This window comes from Equus asinus, chromosome 30 (genome assembly GCF_041296235.1).
Source record: "Equus asinus isolate D_3611 breed Donkey chromosome 30, EquAss-T2T_v2, whole genome shotgun sequence".
NCBI classification, from domain to species: Eukaryota; Metazoa; Chordata; class Mammalia; order Perissodactyla; family Equidae; genus Equus; species Equus asinus.
The window spans coordinates 25,139,448-25,163,659 of record NC_091819.1 but is presented as its reverse complement, the minus strand read 5'-3'; the positions used below and the strand labels follow the sequence as shown (position 1 = coordinate 25,163,659).

Genomic DNA, 24,212 nt, shown 5'->3' with positions numbered 1-24,212 from the left:
AGAGCCATAACATGTCTATGCAGCGTGCCCATCCTGAACCTTATCTGCCCACCTCTTTCCTTGGGGAGACTGCAGGAGAGAACATGTCTTCAATCAATTTGGCGAAGAAAGCTGACCTATGAAAAATACCCCTGCAGGTCTTCCTGATGGGAGGAAGGACTGGCCTTCTCTCCTGGACACTTTCTCTCCTTGTCTTCCTCTAGGAGTCCATGGAAGAACTGCTCTTAGATGACATCTGAATTCAGCAGAACCGACAGTTACTACGCATATTTGAGCTACTGAGCAGTAAATTACTTAGCTTTTCTAAGCTTCCATTCTTTGCATCGATAAAAGACATGCAAACCTTACCTCATCAGGTTTTGCGAGAATTAAATGATAAAACGTGGTGCTGAGCACAGTGCATAGTCACCTCCTTGTTTTTGATGCTGTCCTTATGTTCCTCTGTCAGCAGTGGGCCTGTCTGTCAGACACTTTCAACAGAGGCCCCGGGTCCTAAGTGATGGGGACCCTGGGGCAGGCAATGTGATAGGACGGAAGGTGTACTGGAGTAGAAGTCAAGGCTGGGTGTTTCAGTTCCAGCTTTGTTAGTAACCACTGCTGTGACTTTGAGAAAATTACCACCCCTTCCCTGTGCTCTGGAAATGGAAATACTTCCATTTCCCTAAACAGGTGACTCCAACAAGCGTCCTGCCAGTCCCTCAACCCAGCATGTCTCCTTCCCTCCTGCTCTTGGCTAGTTCCTTTCTTCTCTTCTTCTGTGAAACCTCCCCCGATCCCCTGGGCCTGGGTCAGGGCCCCTGCTGTGCAGTTCTGTGCCACCTGCCTCTCTCCGTCCCAGGCTCCACCGTGTAGACACCACTGTGTGCACGTCTGCCTCTCTCGCTGGACTGTAATCACGTTGAGAATGACCCCTCTGTCTTGAAGTTCTGCGTTTGGTGTCAAGATCAGGACCTTGCTCAGTAAATATTTGCTGAATGGATGCATGAATGAAAGAAAGACGGAAGGCAGCACCTCAGCCCTGCCTCCATCATGGGTTTGAGTGAAGATAAAAAGAAAGACTGTCTGTGAAAGGCTTCGAGGAGTAGAGAGTGCTATGTCGTTTAAGCCTCCAGTTTTAAGTTCGTATGAGGCACAGTGTACTTTCAACCACTAGTTTAGTTGGTTTTTCAGATACTAAGATACATAAATTTTAGTGAAATAAAACAATATTCTTTTTTGGTCCTGTTCTTGCAATACAGGTCCATTCTTTGTCATAAAAGCAGGACCAGGGCTCTGATGTCTGAATCTCTGAGCAACAAAACTTTTCATTCCAAAATGAGAGATAAGACTCTGAAAGCCAGTGGTCCCGGGAGGGGTCACTCTGCAAGTTAACTTTGCCCCGAGGATAAGCGGATGCTTTCAGATCCCTGCATGAGAGGATGGAGAAGGGAAAGGGGTTTCTAAAAGCAGAGGTGGGGAGAGAGGAAGAAAAGGCGTCCTGAGGCACAGAGAATACACACTGCCCACTTCCTCGGCTTCATCGTGGAGGCAGCACAGTGGAAGAAAGAGCAAGGACTTTTGAGTCTAACAAACCTGGGTTTGGATTCCAGCCTCGTATTTGGGTCTTTGCTGCCTTCAGGTTGTGGTTTTCCATAGCAAATGCTTGAACTGTGGTCCCTGATGAACAAGCTCTTCCTTGTTATTAGGTCTGTTTTTCCCTCAAGTAATGTTCTTTGCAGGGAAAAAGAAAAAGCGTGTTTAACAAGAATAGTCATTCCCGAAGGCCAGTCCTGATGAGGAGCCACAAGATGGCCCAGAGGGTGACGTGAAATCATGTTCATGAGCGTGCTTTGTTAATAGACAACTGTGTAGGGATGTATGTATTAATCCTACACGTATCTATGGAAAAGCCCACTGCGGCTGCCTTTGCCATTAGAGTGAATACCCTGTGGGTCTATTATTCACCTCGTCAGGTCCAGCCCAGGAGTTGTGTAGGCTCATTTTTCACTTTCCTTTGACCCTCAGATGTCTCCACAAATGAGCCACCTGCTGTATCTGGTGTGGGGGTGGAGATGTGGGGTGAAGTAATGAGCCGGTGAGGCCTTTCTGAGCCTATTGGTTGCTCTAAAGGGAAATTGAGGAATACTGCAAAGCCACAAATCTGAGATGTCAGCTCATAAATATGTAAGCTCCTCGCTTAGGTAATAAGCTCCTTGACAGCCACAACTGTCATTTGCACATTCTTGTCAGCTGAACACAAAGTTCCAGTTGCCAGACTGTCCCTGGATACTAGGGACTAAAAGCTGGGGAGTGGGGAGGGGAGCTGGGCTGTTAGCTCTGTAAAGATCTCTGGCTGTTCTCCATGGCTGCTCTCTTCGCCCCCAGCCCACCATCGGGGGGCTTTCTCTCCATATTTTGCTTACTAAGTATACGCAAAAATTTTGCAGTGTGGCGCTTGGGATGGGAAAAGGGTTGAATATGAATATATAAATGGGGACAGGCGAAATAGTTGCCAGCATTTAGCTTTTGTCAGCAGTGACTAAATCTGTACAAATTTCAATCTCTGTTGTATTATATTTAAAACTCTATCAGGAGCTTAATAAACATCAAATTAACCGTTTACTATAGATCTATTTTTAAGCTATAGGCTCGAAGATCAAAATTAGGTCCAGAAGCAGATATTTGGTACACAAACATTTATTGAGCACCTAATATGTTACAGGTGCTTTGTAAGGATTTAGGGATTCAAAAGTGAGTTAAGGAGAGGAGTGGTGAAGACACAAATTAATTCTAATCTAATACACTATGATTAGCCACAGAGTATCAGAACATATGGAAGAAAAGAATAAAATCTCCTTTTGGTGGTGGGAAGGAGACACATGTATGAGAAATGCGTCTAGAAGGGTGAGTAGGAAGGTGCCTGGAAAGAGAGGGCACTTTAGACGGGGGAGTTGGTCTGAGTCTGTTTGTGCAGTGAAGCATGAAAGTGCTGGGGTGTTGTACGCGTCTATTCATATTGCATGATGATTAAAAGTAAATTGTTTTCAGATTCTCAAAACAGGCAGTGATTAGTAATGGATCACATTAAATAGGATGGTATAATGATGATGAATAAACAAGTGTATCGGATAAGATTCAATATCCTGTCACATTTTCACAGCTGATTGAAAACAGTAGATCATGTGTGAAGTGCAAGGGAGAGGAGGAGGAATGGACCCACCCCTGAGGTTAGAACCGCGGTTCTGTGCCTGAGTGAGTGGGTAGTCTTAGACTCTTGTTAACTCATTCTATCTGTATATGCATTTCTAAAAATCATTGCTCTAACAGGAAGAGGTCTTCAGGAAAGATAGCAGGAGACTGAGTCCAAACAACTTGATTTCACTTGAAAAGTCGGAAGAAGTCACTGGGAAACTATCTATAGTAAAAGCACAAGATTTTACAGCACCTTTCAGGTCGTTCAAAGTCTTATTACGGTATAGTAAACACTCTGCCTGCCAGCATTCTGTTAACCGGTTGCTTTGTTAAGATGTACTCCCAAAATTCGTAACGCTGGGAAAAGATACGAATGAGGCTTCTAAGACATCAGAGAAGGGTGGAACCATGTTTTGGATGCTTATAATGGTAAGTCAAAGCGTCCCAGTGGTTACAGAAGCAAGAGCATTTTAGAGCTGGGAGAGTCCTTAGGGATCATGTATTTCATTGACTTTTAAATCTTTGAAGAATGGCATTCTGGGTAAGGAAACTATACCAAGAGTCTGGGAGCAAAGTTAGTGAGAACTCCCACACTCTTACACACTCATTCTTGGATCCATTTATGCATTCATTCTTTCATTCAACAAATGTTCATAAAGCCCTTGCAACATGTAAGATAAATATTTGAATAAAATACTGGCTGTGCCCTCCAGGAGCTTACAGTTTTATAAGTAGGTAAGGCATATATGTAAAGACTATAAATGGGAAGTCATTTTTAAAATACAATGACAGAGAGCTATTAAAGTCCAGAAATAGAAAACTGTTTCCAAGTGAATGGATGACTATGCCCTGAAATAGAGAATATGTTATATTAACTCAGACTTACACAGTCACATTTGCTTTATCTAAGTTTTGAGCATCCAACAAGAGAAAAAAGTTAGGTAAAGTTAAGTGTTTGGCTTAATCCATATTTTTATTCTGGGGAAGTGCAGAGCAGAATTAGAATTGATTTGTTAAATTTTCATTTGTTGATAGCCTAATAGGAAGATATTGTTCAAATACAAGAACATTATTGATTTAATTACCTTGAAAATATAATTTTGAAAAAAATCTATTTTTTTAAAAAAATCAAAGATTCATCAGTTAACAATAAATGTGAGCAGTATCTAAAGGCATCTGTCTCATCTTGAGCACTACCCACCCCAGGGATAAGCCAAGGAAATGTGGACTTTGAGCCCCCTCTGGAGGAAAGAAAGAGAGCCCTCCCCTGCCGGTTTGGCAGCAAATGGTTTCTTTTCCAAAGGTCAGAAGTGGAAAAAAGAATCATCTAATCAAATTGACTTTTGGAATTAACCTTATGAAGCAGAAGTCTACAACCTTTAACTCATGGAGAGCTCAGTGAGGGTATTTGCTTCAACAGGCAATTTAAAATCATCCCTCCCCCAAAGGCTTGATCAAACAAATGTTGGACACAGACTAATAATGATGTGGAAAAATAATTAGAATGAACACAATAATTATATTTTTATGAACATAATAGCCTGTAAAATAATATACCACAAAATATTTTATGGATTATCATCATTTAAGAAGCCAGCAAACCTTAAAAACAAACAAAATAATCTATTCATTCATTCCCTCATTCTACAAATGTTTATTGACCACCTACTGTGCCATTCTTAGCAAGAAGTAAAACAAACAAAAACCCTTGCCCTCATGAAACTTACGTGAGAGCAGGAGATATTAAGTATCAGCTCTGACCTTGTGCCTTCCCCAGGGAACACTGTAGGATGAGTGAGGGTGTGGGTATGGAGGCAGGGAAGCACAGATACTGGTGAATCTGTGGAACTCTCAGAAGGATAGACTGTGTTGCATCCTTTAACAAGCAATACACAGTATCTTATTTTAGCCTCCCTGAAAAATATAAAATAATCACCTTTCCCACAGATGATGAAGAACCTGTTAATACAACTTGACAGACTGGTTTGGAAGATATTTAGAAACTTAAATATATCCAAATATGTCCCAAAGCATAGCCTTGCAGAACTCTGGGCTGGAGGAATCCTTAAATAAAGGTCACCTCCACCTAGACCAAAGAAGGGTGGAACCATGTTTTGGAAGCATGTGAGGACCATAAGACTGATTCTATTAGGAAGACATGCAGCCAGACTTTCTTCTTCAGTATCAGTGATTTGGGGCCAATCCGTCCATCCAACCATCACTATGGACAATGCTGGGAACACAGTTGTAGGAAAGACAGACCTGGTTCTTGACTTGATGGAGCTTTCAGTTCTGTGAAGAAGAGACAAGTAATCATAGCCGATTGTAAGAAGCAGTGTGGCAAGTCACACTTTTGGCCCACTGCTCCTCTTGACCAGAGACCACACTGGCAGATGCCTGGCTGGTGTGGACATGGCAGTCAGGTTCCATTAGCCTTTGTGCAGCACAGATGACTTATTTCCAGTGCAGTAAGGAAAATGATTCTGTCTACACCCAAAATAAATTGCAGGCCAAACTAACTGTGTTAGTTTGCTTCACACAGGATTTGGTTGTGCACATGTACTGATTCTGCACACGTGCTCTCTGAGTGTCTAAAGTGTCTCAGTGAGGGTGATAATCAGTCGTTCTGCCCTGGTCAGCCTGGCATGAGGACACACTGTCAGAGGAGCGACTACCAAGTAGGAATTACCTCCAGCGTACAAAGGCTGCAGACGCGTGGTTGACAGAAGATTCCAGTTTCAGCTGGTGGTTTTCAGACCAAAGCAACTGTAGCAATGGAGCTTTCCCCGACATCTGATTTAAGACTGTTGAAGACCCCAATGCATTGGCTCAAATTGAGAGCGTCCTCTTTTCTGAACTTTCTTAGCTCTAAATAAGGCCCTTCCAGCCAACAGCACAACCAAAACTCATCTTCAAGATGCCCAGGACCTGAAACACATCAGAGTCAGAATCATCGAGTCAATTGCAGTATTGCCATGAGTGGCAGAAGGATTTGAACCCAGACAATTTGGCTCCACAGACTGTCCTCTTGACTGTTTCTCTTTTCTGCCTCTTGAGGGAACTCTGAAATACTAAAATACTGTAACACTAAATAAGTGTTTGCTGAAGCATATATTCAGTCATAAGCTTTCCTTTACATAACTGTTTTCTACACCCACGTTTTATCATAGACTCCTTGAGGCCTGTTGAAATCATAGAATTCTTTTTTAATGGATCCTTATGTAGGGAACATTGGGTAATAACATAGTAACCTATAAATAGTAGGTGCTTGATCAGTATTTGTAGAATAACATGAATAAATAAATGCATGAATAATAAGATGAAAGATATCTTCTTTAATTTTTATAAGCTATAGAAATGTTTTTTATAGATGCTTTTATATCAACCTCTGTAAAAACAAAGCCATATCATAGCATCATAATTCAGTACAAGGCATTTAGGTAAAGGCATAAAAATACATGTTTTATATTTTTTTTTCCTTTTTTTTTTTTTAGATTGGCACCTGAGCTAACAACCGTTGCCAATCTTCTTTTTTTTTTTTTTCTGCTTTGTCTCCCCAAACCCCCCTGTACATAGTTGTATATCTTAGCTGCAGGTCCTTCTAGTTGTGGGATGTGGGACGCCACCTCACCGTGGCCTGACGAGCGGTGCCATGTCCGTGCCCAGCACCCGAACCCTGGGCTGCCGCAGCGGAGCGCGGGAACTTAACCACTCGGCCATGGAGCCGGGCCCTTTCTTTTCTTTTACAGTTTAATTTTTTAAGACAATAGTGTAGGTCTCCTTTTCTTTACTTCTTCAGCCCCCATTTACTTCTCAACCCATTGGAATGTCCTCCACTTCTCTGATTCCGTTCAAGGTCGATGATGAACGTGTTAATTCTAAATCCAGTGGACACTTCATTCTCTGTCTTTTGTGGTCTCTTTCCATTTTTCTTCTCGCCTCTGGCTGCTCCTTGTCCATCTCCTTTGCTGTCTCCTCTTTTTCCATCACTTGTTACATGTTGATGTTTCTCATGGTTCCATCATGGGCCACTTTCTGTTCTCATTCTAGTTTGCACCTCCCTGGGCCATCCCATCCATTCTCATAACTTCAGTTGCCATCTTTATGCTGAAGACTCTCCAATCTGAAAACCTAGCCAAGTATTTTTTATATCCAAATACTAGAAATGATGCTCTAAACCAAGATTTTAGGTCTTAAAAATAAATGGTTTCTGTCTATGGAGTCAAAGCCTTTTTACAAAAAGTTAAAATTTTTTTTTTAATTTATGTATTTGTTTATTTGGTGAGGAAGATTGGCCCTGAGCTAACATCTGTTGCCAATCTTCCTCTTACTTTCACTTGAGGAAGATTGTCGCTGAGCTAACATCTGTGCCAATCTTCCTCTATTTTGTATGTGGGATGCCGCCACAGCATGGCTTGATGAGCAGTGTGTAGGTCCACACCAGGAGACGAAGGAACCCCAGACACCCAAGCAGAGTGTGCAAACTTAACCACTACACCACTGGGCCAGCCCTAAAAATCTTAGATATTTCTTATGAATTTCTTGGTAATGGTCATTGATTAGGAGTCACTTAAGTGCTTCCTTAAATACAGCACTGAATGGCTCTTTGCAGTGGTTGTTATTAATGATTTGTTTGACAGAGTAGAAAGAAAGCACAGAAATGTAAAGAAAATATTTGCAGCCACTCTCAATTGAGTATCATTCATAAAGATAAAATGTCTCTGAAATTTTAATAGAAATCAATGTGAAATAAGATTCAACTTATAAAAACTCAAATTACAAGCAATTTGTAGGAGCATATCTGTTGGGAATCCATACGAGGAGAAGATGATTGATTGTTTGATTGATTATATAGCATGAATTACATTCTGTCCAACTGTGCATCAATATAGTCGCAGACACAGCTGGATGGCATCCCGCTCTAGAGAACAGGTATTTTCTTCTTTTCACAGTCTGTTCTTAGGAGCTTGATCAGTACATAAATATTATTTTCCTTATAATAATATAAACCTAGACATTTTTTTCTTGGTCAAGGATTCAGAGTCAGAAAACTGTAATTATAATTAACAATGTGTTAGTAAAGTTGAAATAGTACTTTAAACCTATATGGCTTCTTAAATAATGTAATCCTGCTCCAAAGTCTGCAAAAATGAAATCAGTTAACTTAGGATTCTAATAACTAAGAGTAGCCACAGCATAAAAAATTTAATTTCACCTATTGTAGATTTTACCCACCTAAAAATAATATGCCCTTTAAAGCAAACATTAGTTACATGTGCAGTTTAATGTGGCTCACGTTTCTTTCCAGAATTAACTGGGGAAGTTTGAACTAAATCTTCATTTTATTTTGATAAATTTCTCTATTGCCTACAATCTATTTCACAATAATTTTCTCTCTTTTCAGCAGGGTTTAATCATTTGTTAATTCTTTTCAAAAATACTTATAAACTACAAGACAGAAAATAACTATGAAGAATGTAATAAAGACTTCAGTTGAGAAAGATGAATCACTTGAGAGGAATCCACTGTTATCTTCTTATTTTTAATTTCTTTATTATTCTTCCTGCCTTCTCCCTCCCCACCCATACTCAGCACACACACACGTATGCATGCACAGAGGTGCGTGTGCACAGCCCTCAACAACTTCAGGCGTGGCGTCAGAGAGAATAAGTGCAATAGTAGAAAGAGGCATGGAGGGAATCTGTTCGTAGTGCTCAAGTCCCTGTCCGGTCATTGGAGATGTGCACTGCAGACCTACCTGCTGTTCCCCGCCCCCCCATGCTATTTCATAGCATCGCTGCCCTGCACCTGCAGAAGGAATCAAATAAGCGAGCACGCACAACAAAAAGTGAATTATAGGCCTTTGTTAGCAGCTTGTTAGCGGTTAGATGCAGAGTCGCAGAAGGAATTGCCCTTATAGTCTCAATAGGCCATGATTACTATAGAATCTTCCTCCTTTCATGAGTTATTTTGCTCTGGAGTCATCTCTCAGCTATACCATCTGCTCCGTGGAGATCGCATCTCTACTTTATTGAAAAGGAGAGCTGCCTCCTTTCCTTTGCTTCTGAGCTTTTGAAAATGCCTGTGACAAGTGCACTTTATTGCCATGGGCATTTACCATGGTTTCCAGCTATCCGCATAGACTCCATCCCAAGTGATGTGGCAGTAGACTAGACAGGAAAGGAAATGTGAGTTTCTACCTCTCTCCCTCTAGCAGGGCTGCTGAGGGACCTGCCATCTAACAGACTGCCGGGGGTCTAGGGCAGTGCAGCCTTGCAGCAGAGAGTTGGGGCAGACATTCTCCACCATTGCTGTGTCCTGTTCATATTCTTGTAATGCAGAGACCCCATGCAAACTATTGTTCTTTGAAATAACTTACTTAATGATTTCTTCAGATTTCAACTATAGTAAATAATTTGTTAAATAAAAAGAAATATTGATATTAAAGGGAAAAAAGAAATTACTTCCTTTAGCAAAGGAACCCAACTGTTATATTCTAATTTAATTAATGAAGAAGCCCCCAAACCACCAAGCATGTCACCCAGCATTGACAATTAATTAGCTTTGCTCTGAAAGAGCTACAGGTATTGAGCACAGACTCATGGATTAAAGGCTTTATTTTCTCTGCAAACGCTGTCCATTTCTAGCTATCACACCTTGATAGCAGCTTGCTGCTTCAGGCAACAAATTATATCTGAAGTGTGTAATTTCATGTCAGTTTTGAATTTCACATGATCAAAATATGGGAAAGTGAGAATAAAGCACTATTTCTTTTAAAATAAAGACATTAAAAGTGAACAACGCAACTGCTTTTCATTCTCTTAGGCTTTTCAAAATAATTTTCTTCCAAACAGCAAAGGAAGATAAATCTTAAGGAAAACTCCCAGGGAATTAGTGGTCACCCTTGGCTTTTGAATGGGCTCTCTGTTTATGGTAGATCCTGCAGTTTCTTCCTTTTAACATTACATTAGCATATATATAAATGATTTAACTAGAAACTACTGGAGTTAGCATCTAAAGGCAGCATGATGTAATGAAAAGAACATTAGAGTCATTAGATTCTTGAAATCAAATTATCTGGAATATGCTTATTCCTTGAAGGAATCTTAATTTTAGTTGGATAGGCCTTGCACTGTAAAAGATAAATATACATATTTTATGGACAAGTGTTTCTCAGCAGAAAAATCAGGCACTGGCATTCCACAAGGAATGGGCTTTACTTAGCCTATGATTGTCTTTCTCTCTGTCTATGTTTATAGGCAACTGAAATAGCTGGATTTAGTTATGTGGTTTCATCATTTCCATTCAATAAGACCAGCCACTTTTCAATTATTCATGTTTATGAAAGATACCAGCAGAGGCAATTAACTAAAATCATATATATCTAGTTTGGGATGGGTTTTGGAACTTACATTTGCATTTACTTGAGTCTGGTGTCCTAAGTGTTCACAATTCTTTTAATCTATGTATTGAGCCCAGATTGCAAAGGTATGGCTCCGGAGGAAGTTGAGCTACCTAATTTCTCCGGTACTGAGCAGACTTGTGCAGATCAGGCCAGGGACATAAAGGTCTGCAGACAGGGAGCATCTGGTCAGAAGGGATTGATGACCAGAAGGTCAGTTAGCACAGAGAAGAGTGTGCGAGGACCTAAGTGCAGATGAGAAGGAAATCCAGCAAGATCATTCCAGGCTAGAGCAGAAGGTCTGTTAGCAGAAATCAGGCAAGCAAGCAGCAGCCAAGATGCAGGAGGTCAGGAAGCCAGGTTAGCAGTCGGGCAAGACCAAGACCCAGGGCTTAGCACAGGCTACATAACAGGAACAAGTACGGGGAGGAGGGGGCACAGCTGTGGCTATGTCACCAAACCCGGGTCTACTGTCACTAACACCAGGTGAGACAGCAGACAAGCCTGTGTCCCACAGATATGGGGCAGTGTGCCCGCCCCGTGCTTTCTCCTCACCTGGCACTGTCCAGGGCATCTATAGTCAACAGGCTTCAAGCAGAATGCCCTGATGGCGCACCTCCCGACTTCTGTGTTCATTATGCTTTTTTCCTCCCTGATGGAGGTCTTGTGTGTATTGTCAGGTGGGAGCCTACCCCTCCAGGACAGCAGGGAGTAAAGAAGTGTGGCTTTGTAAGTCTGCCTGGAGAGAAATAGTGATGGGGCATAACAAAGAAGCTAACAGCTATGGAGTCACAAGCTAAAGTGTGTGTCACATGGCATCAAAGGTAGTTTACAAATCGCTAGAATGTTCCTTTAGACTTTTCTATCACACGTGAATTGAAAGGAAGTTTTGGTTTACTCCATCTTCCAACGTCCTTGAAAGAGTGGGGTGCTCTCTCTTAAAAATATGAAAGATTGCTGAGGCTTGAAGCAAGTGGCATCATCCTGAGGTCATTCAGTCTCAGAAACAGAACTCCCCTGTTCCTAGTGAGTGTTTTCCTCCAGGCCTTGACCTGGAACTTGTTATCTCAGCAGTATTCAGGTCTGACTTACCAGGTTTGCTGGACATACAGAAATAGAAAAGTGCAGTAGGAAAGTCCACATGTCTTCAGGCTGCCGCTGGAGTGTGGTACCAACTTGTCAAGTTCTGGATGAAATTAAGTTCATCAGAGCAGAGGTTCCCAACCTTTTCTTGGGCCCTTCTCTTGGGCCCAGCCTCCTGCAGGTGGCATCTCGGCCATTAGTGAAGGCGCTTAATCAGAGTCCCCATCACACAAAATATTAAAGAAAGCTGCCAAGATCAGCTGCAGTGTCTCATCACCCGCTGCCACGTGGCCTGAGGTGAGCAGGGTTTGGGGGACAGCAAGGTACAGAGCAGCTGAGCTGAGCTGAGAAGCCTTAACCTCCAGCGAGACGAGCAGAAGTCTTTCTTAAAATGACGTGGGGGCAGCTTACCTGAGCCATGAGAAACCACAGCATCAGAGAGACAACAGCACACGGGCCTGTCAGAAGTAGAGACAGAGACGCTTTCCTTGGAGCTTCCGGGCAAAGGGCCTGAGCAAGGCATAGATCCTGCCACTGAGAGAGTGTTTATTTGGTCTTTCTAAAATCCAAATTTCCACAGCCAGGAAATAACAAATTCATGTTTTGTATTTTTGTTTAGTCTCCCATGCCGACGGCTAATTCTTTTATTAAACATTTTCTGCTTCTTTTGGGTAGATGAAAGCGTTTCTGTTTTCACACAAGGAGCCTGGCTCAGCAAACACTTTCATAGGTACCTGGCTTTAAGGGAAGGAGAAGATTTATTCTGAATAGCTTTTGTAAAAAATTAGTTTATGAATGGGCTTCTTTTGGGAGACCATAATTTTTGCATAATATGGGTATATTTTCATTTACCCATAATATTCTTACTCTGACCATGAAAAAAATCCAGACACAAAAGGACAAGCAACATCCACCAAGAGTATGGTTTTCAAATACTGCTTTTTCCCCTTTTTGTGCCTCCAGGCCGTTAGTGAATAGTGTGCTGCCCAGATAACACAGTTCAGGAAAAGTTTCCAGCTGCAAGTTGAGGGTGACACTCTTTGGCTGGGTGGTGGGTTCACCTGCTGTGTGTCTTCAGGCTTCTATGAGCTTCTGTTTATCTCTGCTGCTGTGGAGCCAATAGAAAGTTATCAGTAATGTTAGGTGGTGTGGATTCTTCTCATCCGTGCAATTTAGGCGTAGACTCTTGAACACAGAGCAGCTGCTGGGTGACTCAAATCTGACTTTAGCCATACGTGTAGCTTATTGATTACGTAGTTCTTTTGGGCATGGTTGTCCTTCAACATTGATTGATTGATTGAGTTTCCAGAGCACTGAGATGCATTCTAAGCAGCTTCTAGTGATCTTTTTGTGTCTGTAGAGGGAGAGGCATGAGGCAGTGGAGGATGGTACGTAATAATATTGTGTGGTGGTGGTAGTTGTTGTATTGTTGTTATTCTCATGCAAGGACTCACTCTGGGTTGGGACTGTAGGAAAAGAGAAGCCATTTTCATATAATTTGCCTTTCATGTCCTAATTCTGGGCATGACCTAACTCACTCATTTGAGACATTTCCCCCTGTGATATGAAGGCACGTTGCTAAGCAACTAGATCAGTAATTGGTAAATGCTTATATATGATTTGATTTGAGTTACATACAAAAATATGTAACTTCCCTTTTTTTGTTCTTCATTATTAGGCAAATGATTATCATTTGGTTTTACTTTGCCCAAATAAAATAAAATAAGTGCTTTCATTTATCAAATGGCATAATAGCACAATGTATTGGAGAGATCCTGGGTCTAGAAGACAGAAAACTTGAATCCTAATGTCAAGTATGAGCATCACTAGTCCTGTGACTGTGGATAGTATCAAGTAACTTCTGACCCTTCATTTTTTCAAATCTGTAATTTGTGGGACAAATACCTTCTCAGCTTGCCACACAGGGCTGAGTGAGGATGGATGTGACCATGTGTGGTAAATGCTTTAGAAAGAGTTAAACATTACAGGCTACTCAACCTTGGGACTTTGCAGGTGTTGATGTAACTCCAAAGGCAGGATCAATTAAGAAGCATTGAGTGAATACACACCATCCCTTCAACAAGACACAAAGCTATGGGGCAGGGAATGAGCTACAGAAGAAAGAAAAAAACATGGTGTTGACCTTCAATAAGTTAATAATGCAGGGATGGAGGCAACACTAATAACACCCTGGAGCAAAAGACCATACCACAAAGCGGCACCTCGTTAAGTATTAAAACATAAGATATATACTCTCAAGACCGATTGCTGTAAGACTTCAGGGCAAAGGATGATGATCACTGAGTAGATGATGAGGGCAATTTGTATGAGCCCTTGAAGAATGGGTAAATTTTTAAGAGAAGAACAAAGGTGATTATCACTGTGGGTTAATATTGTGCATTACGTTGCAAAAATCAATCCATTTTCAAATTATAACAATGTCTGACTATAGTGTTTTAACAGAATATTGTTTGAGGTTAATGGTCAGCCATATTTTGCCTCCTAGCAGGAAACATTTTATTTGAAGTCACGTCATGAATTATCTTCCTGCACTAACGAAATAGGTCATTTACATAAAAATCAGAAAAACTCCAAGACCCATATGCTTTTCAGCCTCTGGAGACATGGAAATGACCTCGGTGACAGCCAATTAGAAAATGGAAAGGTGAAGGAGGATGCCCTTATCCCTGTTTGGAGAGTTTCCAAAATGAGTAACATGCTTCATGGCTCTGCCAGAATACTTTTAAATAGGTGTTATTTCAAGATGAAGTATGACTGGTGTTTTTTTACGTGTAGATGGATATCTTAACTGTTTCCAGAAGCTTTGCCTCAGACCACTGGTTCTTGTCACGTATCCTCCCTGTTTATAATCTGTTTTATTTTCTTCTACCCCTGTGTCATTGACCCCATGGATTTCCTGGGAGCTGCTGTGATCTGTCATGTCATTGCTCATTATCAGATAGTCTTAGTCCTCAGAGCATTGAGATATTTTATAATGGCACATAAGCCTCTGTAGCCCATGGCCACCCCAGCCATTGTCACATTAAATTGCAGCTTTGATTGTCTTTTACATGCTGACTGTGGAGATTTTGCCATTCTCCTCCCCCTCCCGGGTCAGGACCCTGTCTGAGCAGCAGATGTGGGAGTTCTGAGGGTCTCCCCCTGCCCTCCTCTTGAGCACTTTTTCAGTTGATATCTCACCAATCAATTGCCTGGGTCCAATTTAGTAGAGCTTGAATGACCTCTTAATTTTAATCAACCTTTTACCCACCTCGCTGAGCATCCCACACTTGAGTATCCCCCAGACAAGATGAAATGCTCTCAGGAAGTGGTTAGCAACACATGGTGTGTAGAATTTTAAAAAGGATAGAGAATCCTTAAAAAACAACTGTACTGCCTGATATTCCTGCTGTTCCCTAAGGGAAGTTCTATTCTTCATGAAGCTAACAGTTCTTAAAAGATTGTTAGGTTAATATCTTAGTCATCCCTAGACACTAAGGGTGGCAGACCCCAATTTAATTCTCATGAGATGCACTTAGAATAAGGGGCTTTCCATTTAAACACCCCACAATTCTGAAAATCCAGGGCCAAATAGTCTATCACCCAAATGCAAAGAAAAAAATCAGAAAATCTCCATAAGTTCCCCCCTCTACTCTATATAACTGAAACCTAAGACTTTTCTCTACCTAAACCAGTTAAACTTACCAGATAATTATTTACTTCGTTTTTTTAGATCTGGGTAGATCTGGCCAATGAGAACCCCATGTGAAAGTCATCTTAATTCTAAACTGATTCCTGAATATGATATGATGAATATGATATTCACCATATTGATGTGTTAAGATGGTGTGAGATGAGTAAGGCTACGGAGAGAAAGGGATAAAACCCAGAGGGAAGAATTGAGCTCACCAGGTTTAAATTCTCCCCAAGTCTACACTATTGCTCTTCTCCTCACAGCCAGATGGTGCCTTGTTTGGCACCACTTTCTTTATAGGTGTTCAGTAAATATTAATTTCATCTTGCTAGAGAAACGATCTTTTTCTTGAAATAAGGCACAGAGATTTAAATGAAGCTCATGGATATTTAAAGATGTGTGCTGGGATGAATAGCTGTAGGAAATATCTGATACTATTTGTGGTAAGAAGGAGACAAGTAAAATCGCTTATAATAGCTTTTTGGATTAATTTTTTTGTTGTTTGACATCTTATAAAACAACCCCTCATTTGTTTTCTTCTCCCTCTGGAAAAAGAACTTGTAAAGCATTAATTACACAAAATATATTTCTAGCCAAATGTCTTTACCTTTTCGATACTTTCATGACTGCCTCTCCTTTATGTCACTGAATAATACAATTATACATGAGTGACTTCTATATCTTAACCTTCTCTTATCTGCATGTCATTGAAGTGCTGTCCAAGAGGAGCAGAAGCTGCTGACTTCCAAGAAACTGGGACATATAAAATGGAGAACACACAGCTGGTTATAATTATGTCGAAACGAAAATAAAACGTTCTTATAGAATATACAGCTATAAAATGTGATTTCTATTAATTTCTAAATTCTGGAATTCTCTAATACATTTACTTTATATGCATATTTTAAGAAGAAAATAATTTTTAAGTGTGTTCTCAAAATCATTCCCTCCATTACTGTTTTTCTTCATTGAAGCCAACAGAGGCTTCCCTCGATGGAACAGAGATTCCGGGGTCATTTCAGCATCTCTGCATTGGAAGAGATTTTGGAAGTCATCTGATTTTCAAATGCATGCATTCTTCTCCTCGATGTTGCCTGTCAGTGATTTTCTAGCCACTTCTTGGATATGTCTGGGGACAGAGGCTCACTATTTCATAAAGCAGACCCATCACTAATGGTTTATCCAATTTTTAGAAAGATGTCCCTTACACTTATCAACCCAAACATGCCTTTACATTCCACTGACTTGTTTTGCTGCCTATTGAGAGGTGCTATGGGGCATGGAGACCTAAATTCAGTCTTGGCTCCAGCACTCGTTATTATCTTCCTTCAGAGTACCATCTATTAAGTACGTCCTGTGTATTAACCCGTGACATGCGCTCTTACTTAATTTTCATTAAAAAATCTATAAATGTAGGTACTGTTTTTGCTGTACCTTACTATGCAGAAACTGAGGATAATAATATTTGTAGTAATGATAATGATGATAATAGCATTATTGGATGCCAGCTATGCCAGGTGCTGTGTGAGCCCTTTTATATACATTATAAACATTATCAGAATTTAAGTAACTTGCCTATTCTCTACCTAGTATCTGAAGAAGCAGAATGTTCACATTCAGGTCACTTGTTAAAAGGACTCTGGATTTAACTCTTTAAGCTTCATTTCTTTGTCTGGTAAATGGGAGTACCGTTCTCTTCCTCAGAGGCTTTCTGAGATTCAAAAAGATGGCCTTTGAAATTATCAGCATTCTTGCTTGACAAATACTTCCTGCCACATTTCATTTATTCACTTTTTTTTAAAGACAGTTTTTTTAGAAGACTCTTCCTTCCTCTCTCTCCAGGTTTATGTTCTCCAGGCTAAATATCCCCATTTCCTTCAGTCTTTATTCATTCACTCATTCACCAAATCTGTATGCGCTGTCTGCTCTATCGGAACCGACATTCTAGAGAGGAAACAGATAACAAACTGGAAACATGATGGCAAGTGAATCATCTACTGTGTTAGAAGAGAAGAAGTGCCATGGTGGCGAGGACGGGTGGGTAAGGCAAGCAGGAGAAGAGAAATTCAGAGTTTGGGAGTGGGTGGTGTATCATTTACTACGGCTGTGTAACCAATTGCTCCCAAAACTTAGTGGCTTAAAGCAACAATGATAATTTATTATTGAGTTCAGAAATTCAGACAAGACATAGTGGGGTTGGCTCTGCTTCACAATGCCTTGAGCCTCAGCCAGAAGACTTGAAGAATGGCACCTGGAATCATCTAAAAGCTCGCTTACTCACACATCTGGTGGTTGACCCTGGCTGTCGTCTGGAGTCCTCAGTTCTTCTCCATGTGGCCTTTTCCACCTGGCCTGGGCTTCTCACAACATGGAGGCTGGGTTTCAAGGGTGAGAGAGCTGGGTAGAAGCCGTATTACCTTTTATGACCTAACCCTAGAAGGCCATACAGCCTCATTCCCACCATATTCTGTTGATCAAGGCAATTTCAAAGTTCCACTTGGGTTTGGAGAGAAGGAAAATGCACCCTACCTCTCAATGGAGAAGTGTCATATCATGTCATAAGAAGAGCATGTAGGATGGGATACATATTGGTATATCCCATCCCTTTGGAAAATACAGTCTGCCATGGTGGGCAGGGTAGGTTCATTGATAAGGTAACATTTGAGCAAAGATTTAAGGAGGTAAGGGAGCAACCTGTTTGCCTATCTCTCTCTGGGGCAGAGCATTCCAGGCTGAGGCAAGAGCCTGTGCAAAGGCCCTGAGGCAGGAGGGTGCCAGGAGAATTTGGAGGCTAGTAGGCTGGAGCACAGTGATCAAAGAAGAGAAGAGTAGGAAAGGTGCTCTGAGAGATATGAAGGAGGATATATGTAAGGCCTTATAGGCCAGTGTGAGTACTTTGGCTTTTACCACGAGATGAGAAGCAAAATGGAGGATCTTGAGCAGTTATGTTTTAGAACAATCACTCTGGCTAACGTGTGGAGAATAGACTGGGATGCGAGGGAGGTAACGGGAGAAGGAAGACAAATTAGGAGACTATTGCATTAATCCAGGCAAGAGAGGTTAGTGGCTCAGACCAAGATGGTAGCAGTAAAGGTGGTGAGAAGTGATTGGATCATAGATCTATTCTGAATTAAAGCAACAAGATTTCCTGATGGGTCAGATTTGTGGTGTGAGAAAAAGAGGGGTCAAAGATGTCTGGGCCATTGCAGGGATGGAATTGCCACCTTCTGAAACAGAAAAGGCTGAGGGCAGACAGCTTTCAGGAAAAGACCAGAAATTCGATTTTAGAGATGCAAGTTTGAGATATCTATTAGATATCCAAGTGGAATTGTTTGAAGAGGTAGTTGGATAAATAAATATAGAGTTCCCGAGAGAGATCTAAGCTGGAAATAAAAATTTAGGAGTCATAGGCATAATGGTATTATTTAATTGTGATCCTGGAAGAAAACAGCAGTAGATTGAGTGTAGAAGTGAAGAGGACCCAGGACTGAACCCTGAGGGACCCCACCACTGAGAGGCTGGGGAGAAGAGAAGAAACCAGCAAAGGAAGCTGGCAAGGAATGACGAGGAATGTCCTGGACGCCTCAAGAATAACGTATATAAGGGGGAAGGATACGCTCAGTGCTCTGATAGGTCAGGGAAGCTGGGGCTGAGAACCATTACATTGAGCAACCATCGAGGTCACTGGTAGCCTTGACCAGAGCAGTTTCAGAGGAACAGTGGATGCTCACCTGACTGGAACGAGCTTATAGGGAATGGAAGGAGAGGAATTGGAGAAAGCAAGTATAGACAACACTTTCCATGAGTTTTGCTGCAAAGATGAGCAAGGAAACAGAACAGTAGCTGACTGGGGAAGAAGAATCAATAGAAGGATTTGTGTTTTATTTTTTAAGATGGGAGAAATAACAAAATGTTTATATGCCATTGAGAATGATGCAGCATAGAGTGAAAATTGATATTGTAGGAGAGGGAGGGAGCAAGGGAGGAGTGAAGCCGTGGGGTGATGTCCTTGGGATGTCCTTCATATGCTTTAGTTTCAAGGACCCTCACTGTCTTCCCCTGCAGGGTCTGTGTTGAGGAGTGTGTGGCATGGGTGGTAGAGATAAGGAAAAGGAAAAAGCCAGCAGGCCACTACCTCTTCTGAGTTGCCTTTTTGTTCACTCCCTTCTCTGTCTCCCCGTTTGGACTAGGAACCCCAACTGGTGGGGGAATGGGAAACATAGCAACTCTCCAGTCCTTTTGCCACCATACGAAAGAATCCTAATGTGAATGGATACACACCACCTTTCAGTTGCCAGCAGGTCATCATCTTCCCCCTTCTTTCTAGCTCTCCTACGTCTATAGCAGCCTGGCTTGAAGACAGTGAGAGGTCGCTGAGCGGAGGAGTGGGTGTCAGAAGAATGCAATGCTGACACACACCTCTGGATGAGTCACTGTTCATTTAGGGAGAGAATCTCAAAGAGTAATGAAAACTGCCAAGAGAGGCACCGGACTAGTCACTGAACATTTCCACTTCACCTTTAATTTTAGAAAGAAAGCAGCAGGAAGAGTGCCAATGAGATCATGAAAAAAAAAAATTACTCCTCGATTTTTCTTTTCGCTGATTGGAAAAAGAAACATTGTGGAAATGTGCTTCTGGTGCCCCTCATTTTTCATCATCCTACAGTTGAGTGACTGTAGAATTCCCAAAGTTTGGCACATGGTATTGGGACTGTTGGGTATCATTCCATCAAAATCTGTTATTCCTCCTGTATCCTATTCCTCTGTGTTTCAGTCTTCTCAAATAGATTTCCAGTTTTACAGCTAAGAAAAATTAAGCTTTGAAATGGTAATTCCCTTTGCTATATTTGTGCAGTGGTAATTTTGTGGCTCAAAATTTTGGATTTGTCAAAATCGTAATTACCGATACAAAATTAAAACCAACTATTCCAGATCATTAAGATGAGAAGGGATGCAAAACAATGCTGATTTTGTGTTTTTGACCAGCCTCTTTTCTGACCTGTCATGTAATTGGTAAGAACACTGGAGAGACTATAAGGTTTTGATCTATAGAATAAAGTCAGTCCATTTGTTTTAAGCAGCAGCTCAGATGTTTAATAACTTTTGATAAGGAAATTGGAATTCTTAGAAACATGGTGTGAAAACACCAAGAATTAATCCAGAAATGCGTATCTTATGGTCTGTGAAATGCCTCATGTCGTCCCTTATCTTGGATTCCTCTTCTTCTCTAAGACCATCGTGTTTTAGGTGTTACAGAACGTTGGAATGATGGAAGACGTGATGTGAACAACCCGTGTTATTACTGACGCCGGCAACCTCCCTCCTGCCTTTCCCTGTCTGCACCCTCTGTGCCACCTCCGTGACTCTGACCGCCCCCCTCCTTGCACTTGTCCATGAATTGCATTTTGTGTTTCAGACCACCCTGCACAAAAGCCTGTTTTGCACAAGAGCAGCCCATCATGTCAGCACCCTGCCCCCGGCTGGAGCTTATTCTGATTCGGTGCTATGTTTCTAAAACCAGATTTCCATCTTCCCGTTGCACTGGGGCGTGTGTTTTTCTTCCACGACCATATACCAAGCATGCCTTGATCAATCACCACGCGGTTCTTCATCAGACTGGTTTGGATTTTACAATGTGTTAGGGTTTCTAAATAGCTCATAAGGTCTCTCACACTTGAGTTTATATCAGAGAAGTTATGGAATGATTAACGTAATAAGGGGCCGTTTATCCCTAAAGATGACCAACTTTATTTCTGCTTAAGCTGAGCGTTTGTGGATAACAAACAACTCTTTGTAAATGGCAATGGCAGAACCATGCAACTTTACGGCCTGTTTCTGCTGTGTAAATGGTTGGGCAGCTCATTAAGTTCCCTCAGTCATAGTCAGGGGCTACTGCTGAACACTCAGAGGACGAGGAGAGCACTATGAAGCTTCAAGAAGAACTAGGCGGTTCTTTAAGAGAAGGAAAATGAAGTAACTGTAGCATCTCTGATGGTACCATACTTTTTCCCTTATTGTCTCTTTTCTGCATTTTTCCCTCCAGAGCTGCCCAGAAGTTAAACCTGTCTTCTAAAAAGAAGAAACATCGACCTTCTACTTCTTCTGTTGCCGAGCCACCTCTCTTTGCCACCAGCTTCAGCGGCATCCTGCAGACATCCCCTCCCCCAGCCCCACCCTGTCTGCTGAGGGCTGTCAACAAGGTGAAGGACAACCCAGGCCTGGGCAAGGTAGGCCCCTCTGCCATCTCCACCACTGGCTCAGGGTGTGGGGTCTGTATCAAGGGATGAGAGGAAAATGAGGGCTCCTGTTTGTGTGTTAAAACAAGAAGGTGACAGGGAAAAAAAGGAGACAAAATGAAATTCGTTTGGAAGTACGGCACATTTTTTTTTGTTACGTATACTAAATAGTAAATTAGTAAACTAAGACATTCCAATTATTGAAGATCTGGTTTGATTTTGGCAGGAGAAAAACAGCCTAGTATTGTTTAATAGAACTGTAACCATTTAAAGAAAAGACGCAAAAGACAGAAGAAGGCAGAGGGAGAAGACCAAGAAAAGACACAGTACAAGAATAAGACATAAAGATGCTTCGTAATTTTCCTGTGACACTTTCGGTTTTTCCTCCTCTTGAGAGAAATCACAACTTCTGCTTTTGAACCAGACCAGTGATGAGATCTCTAGGGAGCATTTTCAGCTGTGCCATTCTAGCCAAGAAACGCAATTTTGAATTGTTAGAAACACTTAGAAAGAGATGTGGGAACGCTATTACGAGATGTTGCTCAGCTCCGTTTGGGATGACTTTGTTTTTAAATGTCATCTCTAAACTCTCTCTTCTGAGATAAACGTCTGGGTGAAGTAACTTTTGGTTTGCTCTTCAATTGGTAAATAAACTGGGATTTATAAAAAGGTTTAGCTAAAGAAAGGGGTAGCTGTTTTATTTCTTTTATTTTCATCAGAAGTAGGATGCTGCATACAACCTCGCCGGTCCCTTGCTGACTTAATGTGACTCCAGCCCTAGGCTTCATTTTGGGAAATTGTAGGTCTTGCTGAAGGGAACAGCTGCTAAACTATGGGGACTGGGATTTTACTTATTTTGATCACAGATTCCCTTTCCCCTTGACTCCCAAACATGCTTATTCCCAGGTTCGTGGTCTTCGGTGGCCCCAGCCTACTTCAGTAGTCCTTCTGGAGTTTACATTGGCACCCTTTTCCCCTTCTTCCCTTGTGCTTTCCTCCTTTCTGCATTACTCCTGTCTCCTCCTGTGCTCTCCACCCCCAATTTCACCACCCTGTTGGGAAGGTATGAACTTGCTATGTTACTCTTTCCAACAGCGTTTAAATTTTAAGATTATGTTGAATAGAGCAATGCTTACTTTAACGGAAAGCATGCAGTCCTGGAATTTTCCATGGCATTGGGCAGGGCAAGTCGTTTTCACCTGATGGCTTTCCTTGGCCCAGAAGTCAAGTGAGAAACATGGCAGCAGGGCAGCAGCCTGGACTCAGCCTGGGAGGGCTGCTGTAGCATCACCGGCCATGGAAGGAGATGGAGAAAACCATACGGACCAGGACTCCTCTCTGGGAGAGGACTCGTGTGGGTGGGAGCTGCTGAGCAAGGGCAGTGACACCCCCATGGGGGCAGCACAATAGAAGGTTGATATGCTGCCTTCTAAGGAGGGTGGGTACATGTAACTTGCAGGCCTTTTTAAAAAAAAATTTTATTTTTAATTATGACAAATTACACATAACATGAAATTTACCATCTGAACCATTTTTGAAGCGTACGTAGGCTTTTGTTTTGCTGAGAGGAGTTTGGAACTTTAGCACCAGAGCTGAAGTGCCCTGGACAGAATGAAATGGAGCTCCCATTGCAGTCTCCTTCTCCTCTTAGAGCAACATCCAACTTCACTTCTGTAACTGTGAACAAGTATTTAAATACTATCATGTTGAAGAGGCACCAGGTTATTAGCCAGCCTGGTGCTCTCATACACCCTCTAAGGTCCTGTCTAAGATACCACAAAATGAACCACATAAGAAACCATCTTCCTGTATCCATCATAGTGGCCCTGGCTGTAGTTCCTAAAAGGGTCAATGTAGATGCAGCTTCAGGTGGGCCTAGCACCCAGGCCTCGGTCTCCTCCTTCCCCCATCCCTCATCCCTACCCGCTTCCCTTGAATTCTGGGACGAGGGGATCAGGGCACCAAGGCCAGGGACGGACCCAGCAGAAAGACTGTTACCAGCCAGGAGGATGAGTCAGCACTGGCCCCAAAGAAGTTTCGGGGGCGCTGGTCCAACCTTGACTTCATGACATACTGTATGTAGTGGCCAGAGATAAGTGTAATTATAAATAACACAGCCAGGTATAAGAGCAGGTACCACTACAATTAATATTATAATCATTAGTAAACTAAAACTTGCAAATCATACACCTTTTTTTTAATGGAAGATAGTATTTTTCTCACTCACTTGCAATCCAATATGCTTTTTTTAAATGGGAGAGAAAGAGATGACATTAACCAGCTAGGAATGGCAGGAAGCCCTGAGTTTGTCCGTGGAAGTGTGTCATGGATGGGGTCATCAGATGGGGTATCACAGAAGGTGATGGAAGGTATGCCACATGGCAGCTGTCCTGTGGAGCATGGGGGCTGTGTTTGCATTGGCGGGGAGGAAGTGACAGTGGGAGGGAGTGTGCTCTCTGGAAGTAGTAATCAGATACTTGTAACTTGAAAATGTGTGTGTGATGGAAATAAGAAGTCGTTAAGCACACCTCCCTTCCTGCCTCCTCCTGCACCAGGAGTATCTGCTTCACTTAAGGCCAGAGGCCTTTCCTCTGCCACAGGGACGAGACGCCCAACTGCCTGACCT

The 24,212-nt window shown here is 41.9% G+C and overlaps 1 protein-coding gene across 4 annotated transcripts in view; it reads left to right on the top strand.

The window, feature by feature from the left end:
* KIF26B (kinesin family member 26B) overlaps positions 1 to 24,212 on the top strand; it is a 436,898-nt gene that overhangs the window by 281,529 nt on the left and 131,157 nt on the right. For all 4 annotated transcript variants that reach the window (XM_044762759.2, XM_070501708.1, XM_070501707.1 and 1 more), the window contains one exon: positions 21,394 to 21,577. In XM_044762759.2, coding sequence (XP_044618694.1) covers positions 21,394 to 21,577 — 184 coding nt within the window. The remainder of the gene's footprint in view (positions 1 to 21,393; positions 21,578 to 24,212) is intronic.